The following is a 17,529-nucleotide window of genomic DNA, read 5'->3' on the forward strand; positions in this document are numbered from 1 at the left end:
CATGGCCCCTGGACTCTATCACCCCAGAACTATAACAATTTCTGAGGCCAACTCTTCAGACAGGGATTGGACTGGACTGTGGGACATAAAGTGATATTCGTGAAGAGTGTGCCTCTTAGTCAAGTAGATACAAGAGACCAAAGGAGCAGCTTCTGTCTGCAGGTGAGATGGGAAGGCAGAGAGAGTTAGGAGCTGGTTGAATGGTTATGGGGAATCAGGCGCAGAAAGGAGGAGTGTGCTATTGCAGAATGGAGTGAGCAATTAGGGTCGCATAACAATATATGTAAAAAAAAAAAATTTTGTATGGGAGTCTAACTTGAAATGTAAACTTCATTTAATTACAAGAATTTTAAAAAAAGACAAAATGTTGACACATGTTGAAGCTGTGTAATGAAGTTTCACTGATACTATTCTGTTTAATTTGCATATAATAGTAATTTCCCATAATAAAAAAAAAAAATTAAGTGCAGCAGACATTGAGAGCAACCAGTCCAGGCTAGAGCAGGAAGAGGAAAAGGTAAATTATCTGATATGTTTAAATATATTGAGAGATTTACAGTTCTGTCAGAGTTTGGAGATGCATAGTTACACAACACAGGAAATTAGCAAACCAAAATATGAGACAATTATAAACTCCAGGGAAATCAAAGATTATACAAGGAATACAATCACAGTAAATTATTTAGCTCAGCTGTGAATAATATTGAGATAGTCATAATAAATGAAAAAATAATATTTCACATACAAATGGCAATGATTGTTTCAGAAAGATACAGGGAAAGAAAGTGTATGTGCGCATTTGTTTTATTGAGGTTTTTAAAATATTTTTTGGAGAGGAAGAAGGCATAAGTGCAAAATGCTAGTATTCCATAACAGGAGATCAATAAATTATACCTAAAACTTAAAAAAAGAAAAGTAATAGCCATATAAATCTGTCATTTATATAAATGTGTGTGTGTGTGTGTGTGTATAATGGAGGTATATACTAAAAGCAGCCAACTAAAAGAGATGAAGATTGGAAGTCAGGAATGGGGAGAAAGTGGTCAGGGGTCATACTATTTGACTTTTTGAACTAGATGCAAGTATTACATTGATAAAAACATTTTTACTTAAAGTATCTCAAGAAACAAAAGTGCATTCACATAAATAACGCTCAAATGGCAGTTTCTAGATGTGAAAACCACAAGATGAATGAGGAATGGGAAAATTCAGTAAGGGCCACTATAATTACTTCCAAGTGGAGATAGAGAAAAGAATTGTTAGCAGCATCCCTAATCTGCAAATGTTTTGAAAAAAGATACTGACATAAAGGCAAAATCTGCATAATCTCTAGTTGAGAAATTTACAGAACTTGAGCTGAAAATTTGATAATATAAAAGGTGACAATCAAAGTCCATGGATGACTGCAAAATAAAGTTCTTAGAATGACAATTTGTTTCTTCCCAGAATGATCTACAGAGATCTCTGATCTAAAGTCAGATTATAGTGAAAGGAATTCACTCCCTAGGGAAAAGACAGTCCTCTAAAATGACAAAGGACACAAAATAGGTCCTGAGTAAATCTGAATGATTGGATATTTGAAGATATTAAGAACTTATTGTTATTTTTTCTGATGTGATATAAAAACCAAACCTGTGGCTGTCGAGTCGATTCTGACTCATTGTGACCTTTTAGGACAGAACTGCCCCATAGGGTTTCCAAGGAGCAGCTGGTGGATTCAAACTGCCAACCTTTTAGTTAGCAGCTGAGCTCTTAACCACTGCTCCTATTTATCCATTCATCAGTTGATGGACATCTAGGTTGTTTCCACTTCTTGGCTATCATGAACAACACTGCTATGAATACTCATGTACAAGTTTTTGTGTGGGTATATATACCTAGGAGTGGAATGGTTGGGACATACGATAACCCTATGTCTACTGGGTTTCTTAACATTTTTTTGGAAGTGAAGGAAGCATAGTTTTTGAGGAACTGCCAAACTGTTTTTCACAGTGGCTGTACCATTTTACATTCCCAACAGCAATGTATGAAGGTTCCAATTTCTCCAAATTCTCACCTACACTTGTTATTTTCTGTCTTTAATTACAGCCATCCTAGTGAGTACAAGTCCTTGAGTCGTGCCAAGAATCAACATGCTCGGCTGCTAACTGAAATGCTGAAAGTTCAGGTCCACCAGGCACCTCAGAAGGCAGGCCTGGGGATCTACTTCCCCAAAATCAGTCATTGAAAACCCTATGGAGCACAGTTCTATTGTGACACATATGGGGTCGCTATGAGTCAGAGTCAACTCTGTGACAACTGGTCTAGTGGGTATGAAGTGGTATCTCACTGTGGTTTTGATTTGCATTTCCTTAATGACTAATGATGTTGAGCATCTTTTCATGTGCTTACTGGCCATCTGTGTATCTTCTTTGGAGAAATGTCTATTAAAATACTTTGTCCATTTTTAATTGGGTTATTTGTCTTCTGATTGTTGAGGTGTAGAGTTTTTATATTTTTTGGATACAGATCTCTTATCCAATATAGAATCTGGAAATATTTTTCCCCATTCTGTGACTTGTCTTTACCCTTTCTTGATATGTCCTTTGAAACATGAAAGTTTTTAATTTTGATGAAGTCCAATTTATTTATTTTCTTGTTTGGCTGCTTGTGCTTTAGGCACCATATCTAAGAAACCACTGCCAAATCCAAGGTCACAAAGATTTACTCTTCTAAGAGTTTTATAGCTTTAGTTCTTAATTTTAGGTCTATGACCCATTTTGAGTTACTTTTTGCATATAGTGTGAGATAGGGGTCCAATTTCATTTTTTTTTTACATGTGGCTATGCAGCTGTCCCAGCACCATTTGATGAAAAGACTATTCTTTCCCCACTGAATTGTCTTGGCACCCTTGTCAAAAATCAACTGACCAGAAATGGAAGGGTTTATTTCTGGACTCATGATTCTATCCACTAATCTGTATCTATCCTTATGCTAATACCAAAATGTCTTGATTACAATAGCTTTGTAGTAAGTTTTGAAATCAGGAAGTGATAGTTTCCAAATGTTTCTATCACCCTTAACAGAAGCTCAGTGTTTGCCACAATGGTCTACTTATCTTATGATGTCTTTGTCTGGCTTTGGTAACAGGGTAATACTGGCCACCACAGAATGAGCTGGGAAGTGGTATCTCCTCTTCTATTTTTATTTGGAAGAGTTTATGAAGGATTGGTGTTAATTCATCTGTAAATGATGGGTAGAATTTACCAGTGAAGTCATGTGGCCCTGGGTTTTCTTTGTAGAAAGCTTTTTGATTACTAATTCAATGTATTTTTTTACAAGTCTATTCAAATTTTCTATTTCTTCTTGAGTCAGTTTTGGTAGTTTTTGTCTCTGTAAAAATTTATTGGTATACAATTGTTTGTAGTATTTCCTTATAGTCCTTTTAATTTCTGAAAGTCAGTAGTGATGTCTTCTCTTTCATTCCTGAATTTAGTAATTTGAGTCTTCCTCTTTTTTCCTTGGTCAGTCTAGTTAAAGGTTTGTCAATTTTGTTGATACATTCAAAGAACCAAATTTTGGTTTCACTGATTTTCTCTTTTTTTTTTATTTTCTATTTCATTTGTTTTTGTTTTAGTCTTCATTATTCCTTTCCTTTTGCTTGCTTTGGGTTTAGTTTGCTCTGTTTCTAGTTTCTTTTTTTTTTTTTTTTTAATATTTTATTGTACTTCAGGTGAAGGCTTACAGAACAGATAGTTTCTCATGTAACAGTAACACACATGCTGTTTTATGACATTGGTTAACAACCCCACAACATTTTAACCCTCTAAATACTCAACTTTTTTTTTTTTTTCTGGTGAAAATACACATAGCCAAAGATACGCCATTTCAAAAATTTTTTTTACATACACATTTAAGTGACATTGACTACGCTCCTCTAATTATGCTGTTATTCTCACTTAAGATGAAGGCTTACAGGACAAAATAGTCTCCCATTTGACAGTTACTACAAATGTTGCCCTATGACAATGGTTAACAATCTCACAACACATCAACAATATCCTTACTCTATTTTGTGTTCCCTATCATCAGCTTCCTACTCCCCTTCTGCCTTCTGGGCCTTGTCACTGGACTCCTGTACCTCGTTACTCTCATGGTTTTACTGGGCTGTCCACTCGCAGGCTGATCAGTGAACATCGAAGGTAACTTTACCACTGAGCTAAAAGGGTGTCTGGGGGCCATACTCTCGGGGTTTCTCCAGTCTCCTTTAGGCCAGTAAATCTGGTCTTTTTTTTTTTTTTTTTTTTTTTTTTTTTTTGTGAGTTAGAATTATGCTCTACATCCTTCTCCAGCTCTGTCCAGAACCCTCTGTTGTGATCCTGGTCAGAGCAGTCAGCGGTGGTAGCCGGGCACCATCTAGCTGTACTGGACTCAGTCCGGTGAAGGTCTTGGTAGCTGTGGACAATTAGTCCTTTGGACTAATCTTTTCGTTGTATCCTGTTCTCTTCATTCTCACTTGTGTTTCTAGTTTCTTAAGGTAGAAAGTTAGGTTACTGATTTGAGATCTTTTTTTTCTTTTTTTAATATAGGTATTTGCAGCTATAAATTTCCCTCTATGCACTGCTTTAGCTGCATCCCATGAGTCTGGCGTGTCATATTTTTATTTTCATTCATCTCAAAGTATTTTCTGATTTCTCTTGTGATTTCGTCTTTAGGAGTGTGTCATTTGTCTTATTTCTAACCAGCCAGTTGCTGTTGATTCTGACTCAAGACTACGCCATGTGTTGCAGAGTAGCACTGCAGTCCATAGAGTTTTCAAGGCTGTAACCTTTCCAAAGCTGACTTTTCTTCCGAGGTGCCTCTGGGTGGCTTTGAACCACCAACCTTTCAGTCAGTAGTTGAGCGCTTAACTGTTTGCACCACCTAGGGACTCCTAGCAGTGTGCTGTTTAGTTTGCAAAGTTTTCCTGTTATTGAATTATAATTTCATTCTGTTGTGGTCAGGGAACATATTTTGTATGATTTCAATTCTTTTAAATTTATCGAGGCTTGTTTTATAGCCTGACATATGGTCCATCTTGGAAAATGTTCCATGTGTACTTGAAAGAATGTAAATTTTGCTCTTGTTGTATAAAGTGTTCTATAGATGTCTGTTAGGTCTAGCTGATTCAGAGTGTTGTTCAAGTCTTTCATTTCCTTGTTGATCATCTGCCTAAGTTGTTTTATCTATTAATGAAAGTGAAGTACTGACATCTCAGCTATTATTGTTGAATTGTTTATTTCTCCCTTTAATTCTATCAGTTTTTTATGTATTGTGGGGCTCTATTAAGTGCATATACGTTTATAAGTGTTATGTCTTCCTGATGGATTGACTCTTTTATCATCATAAATGTGCTTTTTCTGTAGTAACAATTTGTCTTAAAATATATTTTATCTGATATTAATATAGCCACTCCAGCTCTCTTTCTGAGTACTGTTTGCATGGTTTATTTTTTCCTATGCTTTTACTTTCAACCAATGTGTGTCTTTGAATCTAAAGAATATCGTTTGTAAACAGCATATAGTTGAATAATCATTGAAATTTTACATAATAAAAAGTTCTAAATAAATAAGGCCAAAATACATAGAAAGACATTTCCTCTTCTGAAATAGAAAAAATTAAAGACTAAAATATTCAAAAATAGCCAATAAATTTTTGAATAAACAGTAACAAGCGGATACTTGTCCCCCCTAGTATCACAACAGACTAACATATTTTAACTACAGTATTACCGGTATTTGCATGAGACTACACAAACACATCCATGGAAAAGAAGAGAATCCGGGAAAAAAACATGATATCTCCAGAATTTTAGTCTATAATAATAGTAGAATTTTAAATCAATGGGGAAATGATGGATTATGCAAAAAAAATGTTAGGGCAAGTGCCTTCTATTAGTAAGAAAATAAAATTAGATTATCTCCTACACTCTAAACTCCAGTTGGATTACATAAAACTAAAAAAATTACTATAAAATGATAGAAAAATATTTTATGATAATGGGATGGGGAAGAGCTTTCTAGGCAACACAGAAGAGCCAGTTTTTAAATTTCTGCATTATAGAAGACACCATAAACTTCATTAAACAAATTTAATTAATGCAATTAAAGTCTTTGGCTTGAAGGATAAGAGTAAATGGGTAAATTCACTTCCAGGTCCACTTATAACATTAAGACAGTCAATTAACATCTCAAAATACCTAGTCTGGGATTTTTTTTAAACATTTGAAAAATGAGGATAATAATTCCGACTTCAAAGATATTTTAAAAATTAAATGAGAGAGTATACATACAAGCATCTAGAATGATACCTGGCACCTTCTTTTACTTGATATTGCATTAAATGTAGAATTGAGAAGCTGCAAAGAGGGATATCATTTATCTTGATATTAGTTATTTGGTTCATGATAAAATTACTTTATAATTCCATTTAACACTTCTGAAATAAAAACACATTTCCTCTCATCCCTTGCCCATTGTATCTTCCATGTACAAGCTGCCAGTTGTTAAGAGTTTATTTGTTCTAAAGGTGGGAGGTAAAGTGGCAAAGCAGCCAGAATTCACACAAGCTTAATAGCAAAACATAACCAAGGTGTAGATAATCACATTCTACTCCAATGCCTTTCTCCCATTAAAACCTTTTATCCATAAACATCTTTTTTTTTAAAGATTTTAACCAAAGCTACTGAGCAAGGATTATATCTGAAATTAAATATACGAATTTAAAATAACCTTCAGGATGGTGTACAATAAATGTTAGTAAAAGACAAAAATTGCATGAGTTAGATGAAGACTCAAGTATTTGAAGGCTTACTAACTCCAATTTTTTTTTAATGTTTGAACACTGCTTAGGGCAAAAATACTTCACAATTCAGAAAGCTCTCCTTAAACTTTTTGTTTCAAATAAAATATTCACTTCTTGAGTGAACCTGAATATGTTTAAAGAAAAAGCACAATTTTTATAAAAATTTTATAAAATTTACAGAGTAACTACACATACAATTAAACCAAAAAACCAAACTGCCGTTAAGTCGATTGCGACTCATAGAGACCTTGTAGGACAAAGTAGAACTGCCCCATAGGGCTCTGAAGGCTGTGAATCTTTATGGAAGCAGACTGCCACATCTTTCTCCCGAAGAGCAGGTGGTGGGTTTGAACCGCCCACTTTTCAGTTAGCAGCCAAGCACTTAGCCCATGTGCCACCAGGGATCCTCCACACACAATTTAGGGGTCAAAAAGTTCAAATTTCTTCAACAAATGTTGATCAAAATGTAAACTTCACACTTGGGGGGAAAAAAAGTACATTTAGATACATTTATGGTCTTGTAGATTTTTAGATGAACAAAATTTTGACCTTTAAGTTACTTTTATACTAGTGTTTAAAAAGCTAAAAAAGCAACCCAAAATTACACAATGAAATGTGCCTCCTAATCTAAAAATTAAAAACAAAACAATGTTAATCTGAATATAAAAGTAACCACTGACTTTATTCAAATTACTAAAGACAATGTTGCAACTGCAACATCCTTCTCTATATTTCAACCAGCCTTCCTCCTATTCTCATTCATTTAACAGGCAAATTAATCTTTAAAGTTTAAATGGCAGTGAAATTTTTCTTCAGCAAGATCTGCCTTTTGCATTAATTTGGCAGCACCCAAGGCAATCAGATCCACATGCCAAACTTACATGTCACAAGAACATTTGAGAAGGAAGATTAAATAGGAATCAATTTAAAGACAGCACAATAGATCAGGACACAACATCATTAGTGCAGCTGCCTGACTATCAAAGAAACAAGCCCAGCCCTCACAAATTTTCTGTTTTGATATGAAAGTTTCAATATATCACTCATAACATGCACAATACTCTTAAAGCCAAGTTTCTCTTGTACTTAACGCATGAGAATAAAAAGATGATTCTGAAATGCTCTTTTTCAAATACCATACAAATCTACATAGTAATGTTGTTGTTGTTGTCAGGTGCTATTGAGTCGGTTCCAACTCATAGTGACCTATGTATAACAGAACAAAATACTGCCCGGTCCTGCGCCATCCTCATAATCGCTGCTACGCTTGAGCCCACTGTTGCAGCCACTGTGTCAATCCACCTCTTTGAGGGTATTCCTCTTTTTTGCTGACCCTCTACTTTACCAAGCATAATGTCCTTCTCCAGGGACTGGTCCCTCCCGATAACATGTCCAAAGTACGTGAGACGAAGTCTCACCATCTTTCCTTCTAAGTAATAGGGTTATAGAAAAACTGTAAAAATTAGGAATGTGAATAATGAGACTTCTATTTCTCGGCATTCTTCCCTCTATTGCAAATCTAATCTCTCTCAAAAATGTACACAAGATACTTCGGTTTTTTGAGTTTTGGTCTCTCTTCTCGATTTGCTGGAGCCCTGGTGGCGCAGCAGTTAAGAACTCAATTGCTAACCAAAAGGTCAGCAGTTCAAATCTACCAGCGGCTCCTTGGAAACCCTATGGGGCAGTTCTACTCTGTCCTACAGGGTCACTGTGAGTCGGAATCCACTCGATGGCAATGGTGGGGGTGAGGGGGGAGTTTGGTTTCCCAATTTGCGAGGAGCCCTGGTGGCGCAGCAGTTAAGTGCTAGGCTGCTAACTGAAAGGTTGGCGGTTGGAGCCAGCCAACCACCCTTGAGAAAAAGATGTGGCAGTCTGCCTCCTTAAACATTTACAGCCTTGGAAATCCTACCGGGCAGTTCTACTCTGTCCTATAGGGTTGCTCTGAGTAGGAATCGACCCAACGGCATCAGATTTCCCAATATGCAGCCAACAATAATTGGAATACTGGAAACAATTCTTTTGAAAGTCTCTAAAATCTTAAAATAGATATTACATTCAAGTTTAACAAAGTTCACTGTAATATTCCATAGAACTTAGTCAGAATCTCTCCCCCTTATTTCATAGGTGTTCAACAATTCTTTTATTTCAAAAACAAAGACATCACATGGTTTGTGACCAATATCAGCAGCTAGAAATATTTCCAAATCACTTCTCTCAACTTGCTTTAAAAAAAAGAAATCAAACTCAAAATATGAAACAAACTGAGCAAAAAGCCACATTCTCTAACAGAAAAAAATGCTGTGATTAATTCATTTAAAAATAAATAGCTGAGTCACATCAATACAAATTTTACAAAAAGCAGTACACTTTAAAGATGACTTTGCCACACCATCTGAGAAACTAACCTACAAGGTGGTTCTGAACAACCCATTAATGTCTCCTCTGGGTCCTTCAGTTTACACAAAACATAAAAGTTTCAAAAACTAATAATAATAATAGCAATCATACCAAGTGCCAGTTTTTTTTTTTTTTTACAAGCAATAGCCCTCAGCTCTAAATGAAATTAACACCAAAAAAAAAAAAAAAATCAAAAGTCAAAGACAAAAAAAAAGTGTTTTTAAACTGTCTCTCAGAAGTAGGAGTTCCTTAGTTTTACAATTCTTTCGTCCCATTTTCACTGAAAGGAGAATGGGAAATTAACAGTGATAAAGATGAGAACAGTTAGTTTCCATGCAGAGGATCCAAGAATTTACCCCTCAGGCTTGGCCTACAGATCAGCAGGCACACACACACCAATTCTCCAGGGAGGATGCTTTCAAGAAATATCACTATCTAACGAAAGTTTTAAGATCTTATGTCTTTTAAGGCCTAAGGACAGCCCTACACATCCCACTGTAAAATACAACCTAGAAAAACTCCATTCTCCAAACAATTCGCGAGTTTCTTACAATGCCCGAAACGGAACGAGCACATACTCCGGGCACCCGCGGGCCTGCCACTTCTCCCACGGAAGGAAGGGCAGCCCAAGTCAGTGGGAGTGCCACCACGCCAGTCTAGGTGACAGATGTACTGGGGGCATCCGACTGTGATCCAGAGTGATCCAGGGCCCTCCAGGGCCGAGGCTGCTGGAAGAGGAACACAAATGCAATCCGCTGGGCCCTCCTACTTCCGTTCTCAAAACAGAAATGCACTCCTCCTCGTCCTCACCTCTCAGCCCAGTCCCTCTCGACAGCCGCCCCCCTTCATAGTGCTTAAGTGGGAAGAAAAGGAGCGAGTAATGGACCCGGATCGATAGCAGGCGGGTGGTCGAAGCACCGCCACCCCCGACCGACTCCCGGGCAAACGCACCGCCAGCGCCTCCAGGGCCCCTCCAGCAGGGGGCACGGCAAGAAGCAGAAGTCGGCGTCCCTGCTCGCCCCCTATTCCCTCCTCCCGGGGTACCGGGAGAGGGACAGTGCAAAGAGGAACTAAGTGACCTGCAAGGGGGTGTCCCCGAGAGCGCCCCCACAGAGGGGTGAGTGGGGAGTGAAAACCAAAAAGGAGCGGAAGGGGAAAGGATGAGCAGCCAGAAGAGGAAGGAGACGCGAGCGCGCGCCCGCAAAGGTTAGAGAAGTCTTTGGGGAGGCGACTGCACCCATTTCCTCGAGGCAGAGGGCGAGCAAAGGGGTGAGAAGGCGACGCCCTCCTCCCAGCCACAGCCTCGCCGTCAGGAAGGGTCAGTCGGCGGCTCCAGTGCCCTCGCCGGGTCGGAACTGGTGGCAACGGCCGCTCGCCCCGTCGGAAGCGCGGACTGCGGGGCCGTCGGCCCATTCCGCTGGGCCGGCTCCCACGTCCCCACCGCCGGGGCAGGCAGCTCCGGGGTGACGCCAGGCCGGCTCCCGGCGGCCGCGCCGGTTACCTGAAGCGGGGCGAGTCCTTCAGACACTCCTCGAAATCCACTGTCATCTTCATCCTGCCTCCGCCTCGCCTCGCTGGCGGTGCTGGAAGAGCCGAGGGTGCCAAGGGAGCGGCCGCGCTGGGGACCCGGACGGCTAAGGCGGGCGCACGGCCAGGACTACTGCTGCGCGGAGCTGCGGAGGGCGCCTGGCTCGCTGGTCATAGCAGCCGCGAAGGCGGCGGCGGCGATGGATCGTCAGGCCCCAGTCTGGCCCCTCTTCCTCCCGCCCCCAGCAGAGCTCGGGCCTCAGAGAAACGGCCCAGGAGTGACAGCTCCCGCCAGCCAGCCACGAAGCCGGCGGCCAGTGGGAGGGGCTTCCGGCAGTGCCGCCTGCGGGCGCTCTAGCAACGCGTCTGAGCGACAGCAGCCCGAGTCAATGAGCAGCGCGACCGTGGGCACCTCCTTGCCACCGTCGTAGCGGAGGCCAACGGGATGCGTCGGCGTCGTTAGGCGGGACGCACCGGTTGCTGCGAGGCCGGCCGCTGGGGCTCCTTGGGAAGGAAGTCACGTGACTGCGCGCAGCGCTTCCTTCGGAGCCTCCGCCTCTTCTCCCGCTTCCCCAGCCCCCTCCGGCTGAGTCGCCAGAGCCGGGCGGTTGCCGCCAGAGGGGGTGAGGAAGGAGATTTGCTCTTTTAAAGCAGTTTTGGCAGAAATCTGAAGAGGATGGGGGCAGAAATCATAAAAGGAAGGGCTAGGCTAAGCCATCGCTTCCTTTCAGTTTAGGGAAACAGGCCAGGAGAGGAGCGAGGGTAACTTTAATGATGAAACACGTCTTTAACATCTGGTTTCATTGCTTAATAATTTGGACATTGCTCCCGGGTACATCTTCTCACATAACCAGAGACCACTTCCTGAAGCAGCTGGCATTTGGAATGGGCACTGAAAGATCGGAAGGATTTAGACAGATATGAGAGGTAGGGCGTTTCGTGTGGAGGAACGGCTCTCAAACCCACACAAGACAGTCCTCCACTGACACTTTTCTCTCCTAGATTTCGCCTGTTCTAAGATGATAGGATTATGACGATGAGATTTACTGTAGCCAACCCTGCAACACCTGCCCTGTGATCCACAATATTTTTAGCAGCATGTTAAGATATTAACTGATCCTCACAGTACAAGGCAGATATTTTCCACTCATTGGTTTTAAGATGCCGTTGATTATAAAAAGTACTGTGATACAATATATGTAAATGTATACTTTTTAAACCAACCTAAAAAGCATAAGCATATCCATAAAATACGCATATGTAGGATGTTCTAACAGCATACTGATTCTGAGAGTCAGGAGGCAAACTTCTCCCTCACTGTAAAATGAAGGTAACGCCACTGATCTCAGAGTTGTCTTGAGGCTGAAATAGACAAGACCTGTAAAGGCACTTAAAACAGTGCCACATAGTAATCATTCGGTAAATGTTGGCTATTGTCATAATTGTACCCCTTTCTTCTTCGGTATCATAATCAAAGGGTAAGTGTAAACTTTCTCACACTGTCTAGTCTTATATAACCCTTTTCACCCTCTGGCTAAGTATGGCATCATGGTGACATACTGTTTTTCATAACCTGTGGTTATATCTTCATATCTTTAACACCTTTAGAAATTAACAATATAATTTGGAGAGATTTCAAAGACTTCAAGTGTTACACGTTTCTTCTTTGGTTATCAATTTGATTTCTTTTTTTTTAATTGAATTCCATATCCCTGGAATCTACACAGCTTCTCATCATAGCTAGAAGCTATTGACTGATAAATGTTCAGGGTCAGACACATTGGTTGGTCTGGTCAACCTCTTCTAGGTTTGTGACTTCTGTGTCATATTTACCAAGAGAGTCGGCAATTTCTACTGCATTTGATTGCATTGCATTCCTAATGTGTGGCAGCTAATCTCTGTACACAGTAAGTTACTGTTTCAGTGCTTCATCGCAGTGTATCCTTTTGGAAGACACCTGAAGTGACACTTTGGGGTTCAAATTACAATTCAGCTGCATGGCACCTTCAATGCAAATAACCAAGCTAATTATCAAATAAATATCTTCCTTCTGTGGTTGGTTAAGTTTGCATATACCCAGTTAGTGGTAACACCGTGACAATTTCTCTTCTGTGCCTGTGGTAAAGAAAGAATTTTGGGTTGTCAGTTGTAAGATATGCCCTAAATTAAGAAACAGTAAAAGTGGAGTGGGGTGGGATCAGTGGGTTTTAGAATGGAAGAAATACAATATTATTATTCTGATCTTATAATAATGGAACCTGAGGTTCCAAGATATAAAAATAGCTTGCCAAGACCAAACACAGGCCCCATGATCCCAGACCCTAACGGCAAACTGCCTGCTTTCTCCTTTTAAGCATTTCCCTTTCGCCTTCTCTTTAAAATGCGGCTCAAATGCTGTCTCTCTCAGGAAGTCTCTGCTGAAATACAGACCTCTCTTTTCAACACACCGTGAAAGTTGGTTAACAGACGCAGTCTACACTCCTAAAGGGTATAAATTTTCCAAGCTTAAACCTCTCTCAATTATCTTCTCCCCACTCTGCTATCTCTTGCTCCATACCCACTGGAACCCTGGACATCCATAGCTTTCCCAGAATGCATCTGATTTTCTCTGAGGGTATTTTTGACCATACATCCTCTTGGGCAGTTGTTCATTCTCCTCCCCGCCCCCTTCCTCCCCCTCCCCCCCATCATCGTCCTCCTGGGCCTGAGTAGACAGTGAGCAAGAACCTAACTTTTGACTACAAATTACAGACAAATACATTTCACTTTCATGCAAGAGTTTCTCCTTGAGGTTTATGCCTTATAGCCATTTTACTCTTATTTTTCTCATTGCTGTTATCCTCCAATTTCTTAGGATCTCCCTAGCTTGGCCTGGTTAGTTGTATTGCAAATTACCTCAAGAAAATTGGGTTATTATGAGGGTAACCTTGGGCAAGCACTGGAACTGAGAAGCACAGGAAGCCAAGCACCTCTGGAAACTGGCTTCCCATTCTTGGCTTCTGTATCCTCTCTCCTTTCTTTCCTCCTCCCCCACCTCTGCCAACTTTCCTCTGATCTCTTATGGTTTCTGTTCTCCTGTGAGCCTGGGGAACACCATTGCTACTGTTCCTTCTACAAGTTGGTTATCAGTTGCCTACAGTGGCCAAGCAGGTAATGTAAATGAGAAGCTGACCAGGTGTAGGCTGTATGGAGTGCTGGGGGTTTGGTGAAGGTGTACTGCGTAGAGGTCCCTGGGTGACACAAACACTTGGAGCTCAACTACTAACCTAAAAGTTGGTGGTTCGAACCCACCCAGTGGCTCCGCTGAAGAAAGACGTAATGATCTGCTTTCATAAAGATTACACCCAGAAAAACCCTATGGAACAGTTCTACTCTGTAACACAGGGGGTTGCCATGAGTCAGAAACAACTCAACAGCAATGTGTCTTTTTGTGTGTTTGTTTTTGGGTTTGTTTTTTTTTCGTTTTTTTTTTTTTTTTGGGGGGGGGGTTCTGTACTGTCCAGCTCCCGTTGGTTTTTGCCATACCAGACCCTCAGATTTCACAAGAGAAGCCAAGTATCCAGATTTTAATGTAGAATCTCCCACCTTTGAAAAGTTAGCAGCCTTTTCAAAATATTATAAAATGTTGCACGGGCCATAAAAATAAGTTTCAGGGCCACTCTTGCAACGTCTGCTCTGTGTTTCTTGATAGTTCTTGGTGTGTCCTTTCAACATACGCTCCTGGAACTAATCACTCCAATGTGTCTTCCAACTCCCAGATCCCAGGAGAAAATCAGAGTAGCCCTGCTCATCTTTTCATGTAAGGCCACACAGGTCATGGAGCCCTGGCAAACCTATACAGGCATGGCATCAATGTATAAATGTAGTCATCTATACAGGAATCAGGATGGGGCCGGGGGTGCAGGACAAGGCAGTTTCCCTAAAAGAGAGTGTCGATGGCCAGGCACCATAAAACACAGCTAGTGAACTTTCACATTCACTGAGGACTTCGGCCTCTGACTCACAGTTCTCCACCTGAACTCCTATCATCAGCTAAAGTGGCTGCAACACTCACTCATTCTTTCCTTCATTCAGTAGTATCAATTGAGCATGTACTCTGGTAAGACTCTAATATGGACTCTGAGCTTTACAGATGAAATAGTCTCTTCCCTCTAGAACTCTCAGATAAGAAGAGGAAGCAGATAATCATAACACCACATGTAAGTTCTCTGCCAGCAGTATGCTCAAGATGTTGCTGAAACTCTGATAGTCATTTCTCCTGGGGAGGAAAATAAAGGTTCTTGTATCTGCAGATCTGAGGAATCTTGAAAAAGTAAGGGGCCAGAGGAAGTTCTTTCCAAGGATCATTAGTCACACGAACTATGTGACAAGCACAGAAGCAAAAGAAACACATGATCATTAAGAGTCCCTGTGTGGCACAAACTGTTAAGTGCTCAACTACTAGCTGAAGGGTTGGTAGTTCAAACCCATCCAGAGGTGCCTCGGGAGACAGGCCTGGTGATTTACTCCCAAAAGGTCACAGCCTTGAAAACCCTATGAGGTAGTTCTACTCTGCACACATGGGGTCAACCAAGAGTCAGATTGACTGGATGGCAGCTAACAACAACAAATACAGCATACGGCTTTGGAAAAGGACAAAGAAACGAAACTGGACAGGTAAATAGTGGCCAAATTACAAAGGGCCTTGTCTGCCATACTAAGGAATTTGTATCTTAAAGTAATGGGAAGCCATTGGAAGAATTTAAGCTTGGGAATGTTGTGATCCAATTTGCATTCTAAAGAGCACTGGGGCAAGGGGGTGAAGGCTGTTAAGACTGAGACTAGGAGGCAGGGCCAAGATGGCGGAGTAGTCAGATGCTTCCTGGGGACCCTCTTACAACAAAGACCCGAAAAACAAGTGATTCGATTATATATGGCAATCTCAGCGCCCTGAACACCAAAGGCAGAGTTGAGGAACCAGACTGAGTGACAGGGGGAGGGAGAGACGGTTCGGAAGCAGTGAGGAGTTGCCGAACATGACCCAGTGACAGCCTGAGCCCTTCAGGCCTGATCAGCTTAGCCTTGAGCAGTGAGGCAGGCAAGCAGCCATGCTCAGGAGGCACGTTTTCTGCACTGGGAGAGACCCAGCTGCTGAGAGTCTACATAGCTACCCAGAACCAGTGAGAAGCAGCCCTCCATTGCCGAAAGATAAGTACTTGCGTATGGCCTACCGCGTGGATCAAAAACACCCCTCTCAGGGAAAAACCTCTCTACCATTTACCTCCTTGCTCCCTGCTCTGCACTGGGTCCCAGACCGGCTTCAGCAATCGCTGAGTCCCCTGGGCCGCAAGTAGGATCCGTCAAATGCCCAGAGCTATTCTCCCTGCCTTAGAGAGTGAACAAATTAACAAACGGGAAAAAATAAACTGCCGGCTCCCCTAAGCCAGGAACCCAGGGTAGCCACAGCTCCTATGCCTAGGCACAGGCATAAGGGATCCACAGACTTTGAGTGCCTTTCTCCCTGCGTAGACTTCTGTGGGCCAATCTCAATAGCATAGGCCCTCATTACTACCGTACAACAGGGTATATACTGGAACTCTAACTTCAACTGTTTCAGCTGTGAAGTGGCAGATTCTTGATATTTGATGCTGCTCGGCCCATTAAGCAGGATCTTCACCTACCCACATCAGGGGCCTGAGGACTGGTGGCTCAACCCACACCACCTAGCCACCTGCGATAAGGGCCAATGAATAAGAGATGCCCCCCAGTCGTTACAGCCAACAGCATTAGGTGCTCATAGTCTGGCTGCAAAACCCATTCACCTATGCGCTGTAGAGAACAGGGATGCGCCTTCCTTCTGGACATTCGGGGGTGGCCATCAGCCCCCTGCCTTGCTCAGAGTGTGTCCCCCTGCTGTAGCCAGATGCTTGTGCCTAGACCAATCACCCATGCCTGTCTAGGACTGTAAGTGAGAGCCCACACCACACACTTGGTGGCTATCTACCTGGGCACCTGAGCTGAATCCATACAGGAGGAGTGGGCAGACTCCTGAGCTCACATACCTAGTAAAAGATCTAACCACTTGGTGACAGGACATTAGGCTTCAAAGGTGCCAATAATCAAACTAGCTCATACAAGCAGCCCATTTGGGCATATTAAAACAAAACAAGAAGCTAGGACACAGTAAGCAAACATAAATAAATATAATAATTTATTTATGGCTCAGAAACAACAATCAATATCAAATCACATAAAGAGACAAACCATGATGGCTTCAGCAAGCTCCCAAAATAATCTAGAAATTTTCCAGAGGAGGAAAATTTCTTGGAATTACCATAAGCGGAATACAAAAGATTAATATACACAACCCATCAAGAAATTAGGAAGGAAATTAAGCAAAATGCAGAACATGCAATAGAGGAAATTAAAAAGTTTAGAGAAGAGCATAATGAAAAATTTAACAGGCTGCAAGAATCCACAGAGAGACAGCAGTCAGAAATCCAGAAGATTAACAATAAAACGTCAGAATTAGACAACTCAATAGAAAGTCATAGGAGCAGAATTGAGGCAATGGAAGTCAGAATTAGTGAGATTGAAGATAAAGCACTTGACACCAACTTATTTGAGGAAAAATCAGATAAAAGGATTTTTAAAAAATGAAGAAACTCTAAGAATTATGTGGGACTCTATCAAGAGGAATAACCTACAAATGACTGGAGTACCAGAATGTGGGGGATAACAGAAAATATAGAAAGAATTGTTGAAGATCTGTTGGCAGAAAACTTCCCTGATATCATGAAAGAT

The 17,529-nt window shown here is 41.3% G+C and overlaps 1 protein-coding gene across 3 annotated transcripts in view; it reads right to left on the reverse strand.

Annotated features, from left to right (window-relative positions):
* Positions 1-10,991, reverse strand: part of ACAP2 (ArfGAP with coiled-coil, ankyrin repeat and PH domains 2) — a 154,414-nt gene extending 143,423 nt beyond the window's left edge. For all 3 annotated transcript variants that reach the window (XR_002823606.1, XM_004373574.3, XM_023728729.1), the window contains exon 1: positions 10,721-10,991. Coding sequence is in view for 2 of the 3 variants with exons in the window: in XM_004373574.3 (XP_004373631.1) it covers positions 10,721-10,773 (53 nt within the window). In the remaining variant the exon portion in view is untranslated. The remainder of the gene's footprint in view (positions 1-10,720) is intronic.
* Positions 10,992-17,529: the final 6,538 nt, after the last annotated feature.

This window comes from Trichechus manatus, unplaced genomic scaffold (assembly GCF_000243295.1).
Source record: "Trichechus manatus latirostris isolate Lorelei unplaced genomic scaffold, TriManLat1.0 scaffold00026, whole genome shotgun sequence".
Lineage (NCBI taxonomy): Eukaryota > Metazoa > Chordata > Mammalia > Sirenia > Trichechidae > Trichechus > Trichechus manatus.